The 12,004-nt window shown below is 36.1% G+C and overlaps 1 protein-coding gene across 2 annotated transcripts in view; it reads left to right on the forward strand.

Moving 5' to 3' along the window:
* Nucleotides 1-1,075: 1,075 nt before the first annotated feature.
* Nucleotides 1,076-12,004, forward strand: part of PDK1 (pyruvate dehydrogenase kinase 1) — a 24,175-nt gene continuing 13,246 nt past the window's right edge. Inside the window, exons 1-7 of one of the 2 annotated variants that reach the window (XM_021713677.1) lie at nucleotides 1,092-1,164; nucleotides 3,161-3,243; nucleotides 3,616-3,800; nucleotides 4,095-4,190; nucleotides 6,003-6,080; nucleotides 7,594-7,670; nucleotides 9,430-9,528. In XM_021713677.1, coding sequence (XP_021569352.1) covers nucleotides 3,671-3,800; nucleotides 4,095-4,190; nucleotides 6,003-6,080; nucleotides 7,594-7,670; nucleotides 9,430-9,528 — 480 coding nt within the window. In that variant the 5' untranslated portion in view covers nucleotides 1,092-1,164; nucleotides 3,161-3,243; nucleotides 3,616-3,670. Of the gene's footprint in view, nucleotides 1,165-3,160; nucleotides 3,244-3,615; nucleotides 3,801-4,094; nucleotides 4,191-6,002; nucleotides 6,081-7,593; nucleotides 7,671-9,429; nucleotides 9,529-12,004 lie in introns of both variants that reach the window. The other variant, XM_008060603.2, reaches the window with a different exon arrangement.

Genomic DNA, 12,004 nt, shown 5'->3' on the forward strand with positions numbered 1-12,004 from the left:
AGGACAGTCATAGATAAAATACTTAGAGAAAAGCCAAGCAGACCCTTACGCTGTTGACGAAAGTAATGGAATGGTAACAAGTTATTTTTAGCTCTGGCCCTTCAGTGCCATTATTTGCCTGAGTGACCATGAGAAAGTCATTTAGCCTTCCTCATTTTGCTCATTCATTCCTTAACAGGTACCTTGCTACCTTGAAGTGTTAGATAAATGAAAAACTTACATTTTCATGATTTTTGTGTTTTTTGTTTTGTTTTGTTTTTAATTGGAGTCTCACTCTGTCACCCAGACTGGATTGCAGTGGCCGCTCCCGGCCACCGCAGCCTTGACCTGCTGGGCTCCAGCGATCCTTCCATCTCAGCCTTCCAAGTAGCTGGAACTATAGGCGCGCGCTACCACGCCCGGCTAATTTTTGATTTATTGTAGAGATGAGGTCTCACCAAATTGCCCAGGCAGGTCTCGAACCTGCGGGCTCAGGCAATCCACTCACCTCAGCCTCCCACAGCGCTGGGATTACAGGCTGAGCCACCGAGCCCGGCTGACTTATGTGTTTTCATTTCAGCTCTGTTTTTTAAAAAACCATGCAGTAGATTGTAGGATTTCAATAAATAAATTGTTGATTGGACATAAACATCTAAAATTAAGGTTTTTAAAGTATAGGTATTAGATTCTTAGAGCAACATAGGCTTACCTCCTCATTTTACTGATATTAAGACAAGTCATTTGCTCAAGATCACAGTTATTGGTCACAGATTCAGTTTTCACGATAATCAGTATTTTACTATGATATACAGTGGTAAATTTTTAAAATTTCGAAACTATTTTAGAGTATAGAACTTTAAAAGGAATAGGAATCTTAAAATTCTTAAATCAAATTTAACCTGTGTTTTTAGAAGAAAGTGTACACTTTCTACTACTTTTTTCCTGGCACTTTGCTCAAATGTGAATGGATATAAAATGCCTACTTTAACCACAATTTATAGCAGTATTCTAAATTAAAATTAAAAAATGTTAAAAACAGCTTGAATTAATTTTCACAATATTGAACTTTCAGAATGTAAAAGAACAAACTTATCCTGTCAATTTGCATTTTAGGTATATCCAGAGTCTTCAGGAACTTCTTGATTTTAAGGACAAAAGTGCTGAAGATGCTAAAGCTATTTATGAGTAAGTTTACTATTTTGATCCTATTCTGAATGTAATTTTTTTTCTTTTTTGAAGCTGAGATCTCACTCTGTCACCCAGGCTGGAATGCAGTGGCATGATCATAACTCACTGTAGCCTCAACCTTCTGGACTCAGGTGATCCTCCCTTCTCAGCCTCCTGAGTACTTGGGACTACAGGCATGCACCACCACACCTGACTAATTTTTTAAATTTTTTTGAAAAGGCGAGGCCTTGCTATGTTCCCTAGGGTGGTCTCAAACGCCTGGGCTCAGGTGATCCCTCTGCCTCAGCCTTCCAAGTAGCTGGAATTAAAGGCATGTGCCACCACACCTGGCTGTTTTTAAAAAAAATTTATTGTAGAGACAAAGTTTTGCCAAGTTACCCAGGCTAGTCTCATACCCGTGGTGGCTAAGGCAGTCCTCTTGTCTCTGCCTCCCAAAGTGCTGGGATCATAGACATGAGCCACCACGGCCGGCCCTTTTTCAAACATAATTTTGATCTGAAAATAGCATTCACCAAGGGTTTACTCTTTATCTAGATATTGAGCAGCCTTTACATGAATGATGTTATTTAATCTTTAACTTTATTGAGATAATGTTATTTGTGTATAAAAAGGGTAAGTAACTTAAGATTACACAGCTAGCTGATAGGACCAGGATTTGAACCCAAGCAATCTTACTTAAAAGTAAACTATAAGCCAGGTGTGGTGGCTCATGCTTATAATCCCAGCACTTTGGGAGGCTGAGGCAAGAGGATTGCCTGAGCCCATGGGTTTGAGATCAGCCCAGGCAACTTGGTGAGACCTCGTCGCTACAATAAGTAAAAAAATTAGCCGGGCGTGGTGGCGTGCCTCTGTAATTTTGGCTACTTGGAAGACTGAGATGGAAGGATCACTGGAGCCCAGCAGGTCGAGGCTGCGTTGGCCGGGAGCGTGCCATTGCACTCCACTCTGGACAACAGAGTGAGACTTCGACTCAAAAAAAAAAATTACATATAGAACCTTCATAGCCGGGCATGGTAGCATGCACCTGTAGTTCCGGGTACTTGGAAGGCTGAGGCGGAAGAATCGCCAGAGCCCAGCAGGTTGAGGCTGTGGTGGTCGGGAGTGTGCCACTGCACTCCAGTCTGGGCGATGGAGTGAGACTCCAACTCAAAAAAAAAGTACCTTCTGAAAACTGTCATTAACAGCTAAATTTATAAAATAAGCTAAGCACTCAAGCAGAATAATACTTTTTTTTTAAGAAAAGGGAAATGATGCTGGGGTCGGTGGCTCAGCCTGTAATCCCACGCCTTTGGGAGGCTGAGGTGAGTGGATTGCCTGAGCCCACGGGTTCGAGACCCGCCTGGGCAGCGAGACCTTATCTCTACAATAAATCAAAAAATCAGCCAGGCGTGGTAGCGCATGCCTGTAATTCCAGCTACTTGGAAGGCTGAGGCGGAAGGATCGCCGGAGCCCAGCAGGTCGAGGCTGCGGTGGCCGGGAGCGGCCACTGCACTCCAGTCTGGGTGACAGAGTGAGACTCAAACTCAAAAAAAAAAAAGAGAAATGAATAAAGAGGTGACTAGAATGATGAATTGTTTTATTTTTGAGGAGTTTTATTTGTGTTTTGAGTTTGTTTTTGAAGCTAATTACAAACTAGGAATTCCAAAAATGTTTTGAGCAGTGAAAGCATCATTGAAATAAGTTAATAGTACTCAAGATGATGACTTTGAATGGGAAAGCACTCATCTGGAAGTGTAAATTTTGATGGGTATGCTAGAAGATGGGTTTTGTTACTTCAGAGTGAAGTTTTCTTTCCTCTTTTATTTAGTTCTTTAAACTAACTATGTAATATCTTCTAAGTGACAGAAGTGGGAAGGCTGGATGATTTGAAAATTTACCTTTTAATATAATAGTCTGCTTTTCCTTTCCCATTTCATAGCTCATAGGATGAATGAAATGAGAATTATTTTCTACTTTTCTGTTCTAAGTGGTTCTTTCTCTCTTTGAACCCTAGGGAATAGTTCCAAAACAGACAGGCTTTATTAGTTCATTCATCTTGATTCCTTACAAGAGTCAAGATGCATGTGTTCCCCAGAAGCAAGTGCTCTGTCCTCTCATGTACAGTGTCCCTGGAATATCATCCTCGAAGTGAGTGCTCAGGTGACCTACCTTAGTTGATAACAGAGAAAACCATTAACACTTTTAGGATTAGGTTCTGTGGTAGCCCTACTCTCAGGAATCCAAGAAAAGAATTACATTTCAAAAGTTTTATTTTGGAGGTCCTTCTACTTTCATGGATTCAGTATATTTGATGATCTGAAATATATTGAACTAGTGTAGGAAAACATAAACTGATGTTTCTTTTACTGAATTAGGAATTTGTTGTCTAATATAGTTGTTTAAACTTTATTGTAGCACTACATTTACTTGTGAAAATATTTGTCTGTTTTGATAGACGGGTTTGTTTAGCTTTACAGATACTGTGATACGGATCAGGAACCGACACAATGATGTCATTCCCACAATGGCCCAGGGTGTGATTGAATACAAGGAGAGCTTCGGGGTGGATCCTGTCACCAGCCAGAATGTTCAATACTTTTTGGATCGATTCTTCATGAGTCGCATTTCAATTAGAATGTTACTCAATCAACACTGTAAGTGTCTTGAGTCAAGAGAAGAAGTTAAATAAGATGTGTTGGTATACTCAGAATTTATTTTGAAAACTGCCTTTTAGATAGAATATTTAGTTTTACTTTTTTACTTATTAAGAAAAGTAAATAGACTACCATATAATGAAGATACTGTTATTAAATGTAAAATACTATGTTTATCCTTCAGGAAAATATTTGTTCTACTGTTTGGTGCCATTTAAAGAAACAATATTAACATTTGGAAGAGAGCATTAGGTAGTTTAGTTTATTTTGTTTGTTTTTTTCTTTTTTTGATAGCTTTATTGTTTGGTGGAAAAGGCAAAGGAAGTTCATCTCATCGAAAACACATTGGAAGCATAAATCCAAACTGTGATGTAGTTGAGGTTATTAAAGGTAAATACATTTCTTTTTTCAAAAAGATACAAAAATCAAAATTGCAGAGTGTTGTTTCTTGCTATTAAAACAACCATTTGTATCATGAGATAAAATGTTAGGGAAATATATGAATTTCAAAATAACTTTTTAGCATTAATTATGCTTTCTGTATAGGATGAATATTTTGTTGATATAATTCTTTGTATCATTCCTCAGTGATTAGTGTTTTGATTACCTGAGAAGAAATGATAAGAATTTAAATTTGTTGTAATAGAAGAGGACTTTTTCTTCAATTTCATTGGATATGAAGGCCAAAGGAAAGCAATCATATAAAAATAATAAAAGTGTATATATAAAGTTTTGTGGCAAAGTTTGGTGATACTTTGCAGGGTATCTGTTCACTTCAAAAAAATTCAAGTCCCTGCTCCCTCCTTTCTAATTCCTTATACTAGGAGCAATAATTCATAGAGGTTTGGTTTGTATCTTTCCACACTTTTTTTTTGTTTGTACCATATGTGCACATACACATACACAGTTGTTTTTGGTCTTACAGTTTGTTGTTTGTAGAAAATGGGGTGTTGCGTATATTTTTTCTGCATGTTGACAGATATAGTCCCATGTCAGTACAAATGGATATATCCCAAGTTTTTGAATGGCCATATGGAATGTATCAGTATGTATTAATCCGTTCTCCTTTTGGTGTATACTTAGGTTGTTTTAATTTTTTTCTATTACCAGCAATACTCTCTGAACATCTTTAGATATATACTGAACTTTAGCTAGTATTTTAGAAAATAGAGTCCTAGAATTAAAATTAAATGCAGCTGGGCTCGGTGGCTCAGCCTGTAATCCCGCGTCTTTGGGAGGCTGAGGTGAGTGGAGTGGATTGCCTGAGCCCGCGGGTTCAAGACCCGCCTAGGCAGGCGAGACCTCATCTCCACAATAAATTAAAAAATCAGCCGGGCGTGGTAGTGCATGCCTGTAATTCGGGCTACTCGGAAGGCTAAGGCGGAAGGATCGCCGGAGGCCAGCAGGTTGAGGTTGCGGTGGCCGGGAGCGGCCACTGCACTCCAATCTGGGCGACAGAGTGAGACTCCAACTCAAAAAAAAAAAAAAATTAAATTCATTTAAAATTTTGGTACTCTAAAAAGGTATCAAACAATGAATAAGAGTACCTATTTTCTAAATCGTCACCAACTCTTAAGATTGTATTTTATATATATAGTATTTTCTTCAGGCTTTTACTTTTTATTTTATTTGTGGTATCTTTTAGCATGTAGACTTTTACTTTTCGTTTTTTAGTTATATCTTTTATTTTTTCTTTATGACTATTAAGCCTCATTGTGTCACATTCAGAAAAACTTTCCCTAAACTGAGATTTTTTTTTTTTTTTCCGGAGAAAGTGGGCTTTTTATTCATAGCACATTTGCAAAGAGCCAAATTGTCCGGTTCCCCCAGGTCAGTGTTTACAGGATAGGGTAATGATGGAGTCCCTTTCCCCAGCAACCCCTGGGAACCTGAAACCTGGGGAAAGGATCCCGACAGGTGGGGTGGGGCTCCCCATGTCCCCCACTGGAGCCAAGAGCAGATGATTGGAGGCGGAGGTGGAGGCGCATTTCTGCACACCTTGGGGATCCGAACCTTGGGAACAGTGGTTGCGAAAGTCACAGCCCTAGCACTTGGAGGGTGCAGGCAGGAACTCTGCTGAGAGTATTAAAGTATATTTTTTTCTGCAGAGTTTTAAATTTTCATCTCAGTACTATTACCATCTTAATGCATGAAACAAATAAATTTATTAAATCATTCTTTTTTTTTTTTGCTTCACACTAGATGGCTATGAAAATGCTAGGCGTCTCTGTGATTTGTATTATATTAACTCTCCTGAACTGGAACTTGGAGAACTAAATGGTAAGCCTGGTGCTGTCTTTTCCTTGGTGATTAGATTAGTGTTTTGATACCTGAGAAGGAATGATAAGAATTTAAATTTGTTTTAATAGAAGAGGACTTTTTCATCTTCATTGAGTATGAAGGCTGAAGGAGAACAATTATGTAAATATATATAATTTAGTTGGATTTCTTATGAAAAATATTTTGACTTTTTCTGCCCCATTTTCCTTATTTTTAACTGATAACTTTGATTCTTTGCTTATTTTTTACTTTCTAGCTAGTTGTAAAAAAAAAAAATGTCGAGAATGTTGCACTTGACTTTTATATACACTTCAATAAAGTAAGGCTTATCTTTTTTCTACTTCCCGAGCTGTAAATAATTTTTACTGTTGAGGAAGTAAAAAAGACTGTGGCTGGAAAAGAGGAGAGAAAGATGCTTACCTCTTTGAGAATCATTCTCTCTGATGGTCTTCTTTCACCCTAATGCCTTATGGACAAAAAGGGTTTAGATTCCTTGGAAGGAGATCAACGAGTCTCCTCCTTTTTTCTAGAGGCACAGTTTGACAGAGGGAAAAACATTTCCTAAGATGACACTTTAAGAAGGTGGTGGGAAGAGTAAACTAAATAGGATTTGACTAAGCTGTATTCTTGACTCAGAGTGGGAGAGCAGTGAAGAAGCTACCTAGTTGAAAATAGAATTGCTTGCTGGTTTTCTAAAGCAATATTAACTGTTTTGATCCATGCTGAGTATCATTCAGTAAATAAGAATCAGTGTACAAATGGTAGTTTTAGAACCTGAACTACCGTGGGCAATTTTCAGATGTCCTATCCACATTCTCAAGGGGGAGTTTATTCAGAGGAGAGTCTGTTTTATTGTTTAAATTAGAATTCTAAGGTATGGTGAATCTTACTCCTTTGTTCTACTAAAGGTCTGTTTTATACACACACCCCAGCTCCAACTGGGCTCCTATTAAATGTTTGAATGTAGAATTTATAACTTGAGAAATTGATGCTAACTCAAATTTTTTCTTCAGCACGATATCCATAGAAATGTCTAAAATAAAACAGACCAGAAACATTTAGAAAATGACTTCTTAAAAAAAGAGTGTATTTATGTGAACTGGAATTTTTAGACTTTTTATTTTATTATTATTTTTTTTTATGAGGCTGAAGGATAGCCTGAGCTGTGGAAATTTATAGACTTTAACACTTCTTTTTGGAAAGTAAAATTCCTACCTGAAGATTGAGTGATCATTTGAAAGACTTACCTAGAAAAGAATGGGAGCATGGGTTGGTTAGATTGTTACTCAGGATTGTGAGAAATGATCACTGGACTCTTGTTGTTGTCAATTATAAATGTTTGTGAGTATGGGCTCCAAACACTAATGCAGTGAAGAAATAATGTGGCAGTTCTCCCCCATGTAATACAGTCCTCCATAGTTAATGTTTTCTTTTCATCACTACACAATTTATTCTTTAAAATGCTTTAAGCACATCTCTCTGTACTTTCATATTTTTCTCTTCTGCTCTGTAGCAAAATCACCAGGACAGCCAATACAAGTGGTTTATGTACCATCCCATCTCTATCACATGGTGTTTGAACTTTTCAAGGTTTGTAAAATAGTATTACATAACCTTTACCAGTCCTTTCCTAAGGTTAGGAATCTGCTCTGAAAGTCAAATATTTCACTGGGTTCTCCTATTTCATTTTTTAAAAAGTCATTTCATATCAGTATCATGTCACATTGCTAGAAATCAGCCTTTGTCAACAAAGAGGCACCTCCATTTAGTGGTGAGTCAGAAGGACTTGGGTTTGAATCCAGTTCTGTCACTTAATATGTGTGTGCTCTCAGGCAAGTCACTCAACCTCTCTGAGTCTCAGTTTCCTCTTCTGTAAAACAAGAATACTACCCAGGATAGTTTATAAAGATTGAAAATAACATACTAAGTATCTAATACAATGGCAACACATTATAGGTGCTCACTAAAGTGATGTTTATATTTTTATAAAGCAATATTTAGAAAAGTGATTCTCAACTTTATATCCTCAAAGGACCAGAGTCCCACTAATATGCCTGCTTTTTTTTCCCTGAAAGTCATTTATATGGACTTAAAGTACGTCTGTTGTCATCTTTGCTCATTATAACAAATTTTGAAAACTACATAAATGATACTAGTAATGTTGAGAGTGTCTTTTTTTTTTTTTCTTTTTCCCAATGACTTGCTGGTTGACATGAAAATGGGTGAGGAGTGGCACGGGTCCGCATGGCTGAAAACGACTGCCCTACGTCAGAAGCCTGTCATCTCTTTTATTTAGTTAGCGTGTCTTCAGCCAGCAGCAAACTAGAGGAGAAGGTGGCTTTCAGTCTGATAACATAAAAGAAAAATACACTGAAACACAGAAAAATGGCTATCTTAGAACAATACCAGAATGCTATTGTTCTAAGACAGCAAGAGCTTATCTAACACCTCACACAAATCTTTTTATCAAAGTGGTTAAATAAATAGTGATTGACACTTAAAGGTTAAAACTAATTTTTTTCCCTGAAATTTCAGTCATATAAAGATGTTGTGATAGAAGTATTTTTGTATTCTGTAACATATTTTACATAATGTCGGTAATAATGTCTTTCATCTGGAACCTAATCCTAAATTGCCTTTGGTAGAGTGATGGCATCTCCTCCTCAGGTCTACTCAATTGTGATTGGTGTACCAGGACCAGTCTTTTATTGCCATATTCAGTCCCATCTTTTGCCTTTTTAATTATGTCTACTCTTTATCACTTTCTATTTCAATGCTGCATACCATGTTGCTATTATTTAATGTTACAAATGTTGGCATTGTGTCCCCGATTCCTTTAGAAATTCTTCAAAGTTTTACAATGTAAATATCCTTGGTTTCAAACTAGAGATAAAGGGATTTGTTTAAGACCATTACTGTTACTACTTCATGAAGAAATTATCTTCCCTTGAGGAAAGTTATAACAGTTTTTAAAAATGATTCTAAAAGTGGAACTGAAACTACATTTTCAAAAATAAGTTTTGCCTGTTATTGACTAAGTTATAAAAGTGTTTGGACAGAATTTTCTGCTTTAATATAAACAAGTTAAAAGTGCTTAGATGTCTGAATTTGGAAGACATGAAGAATTCAGTTGAAATCTTTAAATCAGAATATTCCCTCAAATGCTCCTAAAATTAACTCCACTTTTTAAAAAAGTAACTCTTTAAATCTTGTTATAAGAACTATAATTGTTTAGCATATTTTCATCAAATTTAAAAATTAAATTTAAATAGTGTATGTCTTGTTGCAAATTATAGTTTCTCTTTTTTAAAAAGTTGTGTTTTTAACGTAACCCTAATATATATTTCAGAATGCAATGAGAGCAACTATGGAACACCATGCTGACAAGGGTGTTTACCCACCCATTCAAGTGCATGTCACATTGGGTAATGAGGATTTGACTGTAAAGGTAAATGGTTTGTTTTTTTTTAAATTGATGTATCAAGACGTGCAAAGATAACCATACACATATTTCCTAGAAAATATAATTTCTTCTCAGGGGAAAGAAATCCTGTCTGTAATAGATAATAAACACATTGCTTCATTTATTTGGCAGATTATAGAATTGTCCTTTGAGTCTGTTTCTATTCAGTCCCTAATCCATGTGATTCAAATTAAGGTAAATTCTGGAGACAGACAATGTAGCAATAATCATGAATATCTGCTTTGATAAGTCAGATCTAAAATATTTGAGTATTTGTAGTGGTATAGAGATAGTATGTAATTTTTTCTTTCTAAACATTGCTTTGTAGTCTACCTTTATTTTGTTTTATTTGATTCTCATAACAGCTCCTTAATTAGGAGCACAGGTAATTTTATCCTCAGTTTTACAGGTGATCATTTGGTTTCTTTCTATTTTTTGGTTATTATGGATAGTACTGCTGTGAACATTTGTTACAAGTTTTTGTGTGAACATATGTTTCAGTTCTCTTAGGTATATCCTAGGAATTAAATTGCTGAATCACAGGTAATTCTATTGAGGAACTGCCCAACTGTTTTCCAAAGTGTCTGCACCATTTTACGTTCCCATAAGCAGTGTTTAAAGGTGCCAGTTTTCCCACATTCTTGTCAGTATTTGTTATTGTGCCTTTTTGATTATAGCAGTTCTTGTGGGTGTGAAGTGGTGTCTCATTGTGACTTTAATTTTCATATCTCTAATGACTGATGATATTGAACATCTTTGCATTTGGTGATTGGCCATTTATATATCTTTGAAGAAACATCAGTTAAGATCCCTTGCCTAGTTTTTAAATGGGTATTTTGTCTTTTTGCTGTAGAGTTGTAAGGGTTCTGTCTGTGTATGTTTATATTTATATTTAGTGAATCCTAGTTCCTGATGAGATGTATGATTTGAAAATTTGTTTTCCCATTCTGTGGGTTCTTTTAGCTTTCTTAATCATGTCTTTTGGAGCACAAAGTTTGTAGTTTTGACACATTCCAATTATTTAATTTATTTTTTAATTTCTTGTTATTTGTATTATATGTAAGAAACCATTACCTTCTCCAGTGTCTCAAGAATTCATACCTATGTGTTCTTCTAAGATTTTTATAGTTTTCACTTTTATACTTAGTTGTTTGATCCATTTTGAGTTCATTTTTGTACATGGTTTGAGAAAAAGGTTCATCATCTTCATTCTTTTGCATGTGGGTATCCAGTTGTCTTAGTACTATTTATGAAAAAGCTATTCTTTCCCCATGGATTGTCTTGTCACCCATGTCAAAAATTAATTGCCCATAAATGTATGGATTTTTTTTTCCCTGTATTTTCAATTCTATTCCATTGATCTATTTGTTTCTCCTCAGACCAGTACTCAATGCCTATCTTGGTTATTGTGGCTTCAAGTAAACCCAGCACTTTGGGAGGCTGAGGTGAGAGGATTGCTTGAGCCCAGGAGTTCAAGACCAACTTAAGCAACATAGAGAGACCTCATTTCTACAAAAAAAGATAAACAAGTTAAAAATGTTTAGATGCCTGAATTTGGAAAATATGCAGAAATTAGTCAGGTGTAGTGGTGAATGCCTGTAATCCCAGCTACTCAGGCGACTGAGGCAGAAGGATTGCCTGAGACCAGGAGATGGAAGGTGCAATGAGCCATGATTATGCCACTGCACTCAGGCCTATGTGACAGAGTGAGACTCCAGCCCCCTCCCCAAAAAATAATAACCAAAAAACCCTGCAAATTTGCAAGTGTGAGTCCTACAATTTATTTTTCAATTGTTTTGGTTATTGTGAGTTACTTGCATTTTCATAAGAATTTTAGGATTAGCTTGTCAATTTGTTCAAAAACACCAATTAGACTTTTGATGGGCATCAATTTGGGAAGAATTGCCATCTTAAACAATATTAAAATTTTCAATTCATGAACATAGGATGTCTTTACAGATATTTGGGTCTTTGATTCCTTTCAACAGTGTTTTATCATTTTTAGTGTACATTTGCACTTTTGTTAATTTATTCCTATTTTATTCCTTTTGACGCTATTGTAAATGGCATTGTTTTCTTAATTCCATTTTTGTATTCTTTGCTAGTGTATAGGAATATAACCAATTTTTATATATTGATCTTGCATTTTGCATCTTTGCTGAACTTGTTTATTTGCTGTAATCCATTTTTGAGGATTACTTAGGATGTACATAATCGTGTCTTCCGCAGATAGAGGTTAATTTTACTTATTCTTTTCCAATCTGAATTTTTTTCCCCCTAATTGGTGTGGCTAATACCTCTAGTATAGTATTGAATAGAAGTAGTGACAGGAGACATCCTTGTCTTCATCCCAGGGGAAGCTTTCATCATTAGGTATCATGTTAGCTGTAGGTTTTTCATCGATGCTGGAGAGGATGTGGCAGAAAGGGAACACTTCTACACTGTTGGTGGGAGTGTAAAC

This window comes from Carlito syrichta, unplaced genomic scaffold, assembly GCF_000164805.1.
Source record: "Carlito syrichta isolate Samal-C Ts95f unplaced genomic scaffold, Tarsius_syrichta-2.0.1 Scaffold304663, whole genome shotgun sequence".
Lineage (NCBI taxonomy): Eukaryota > Metazoa > Chordata > Mammalia > Primates > Tarsiidae > Carlito > Carlito syrichta.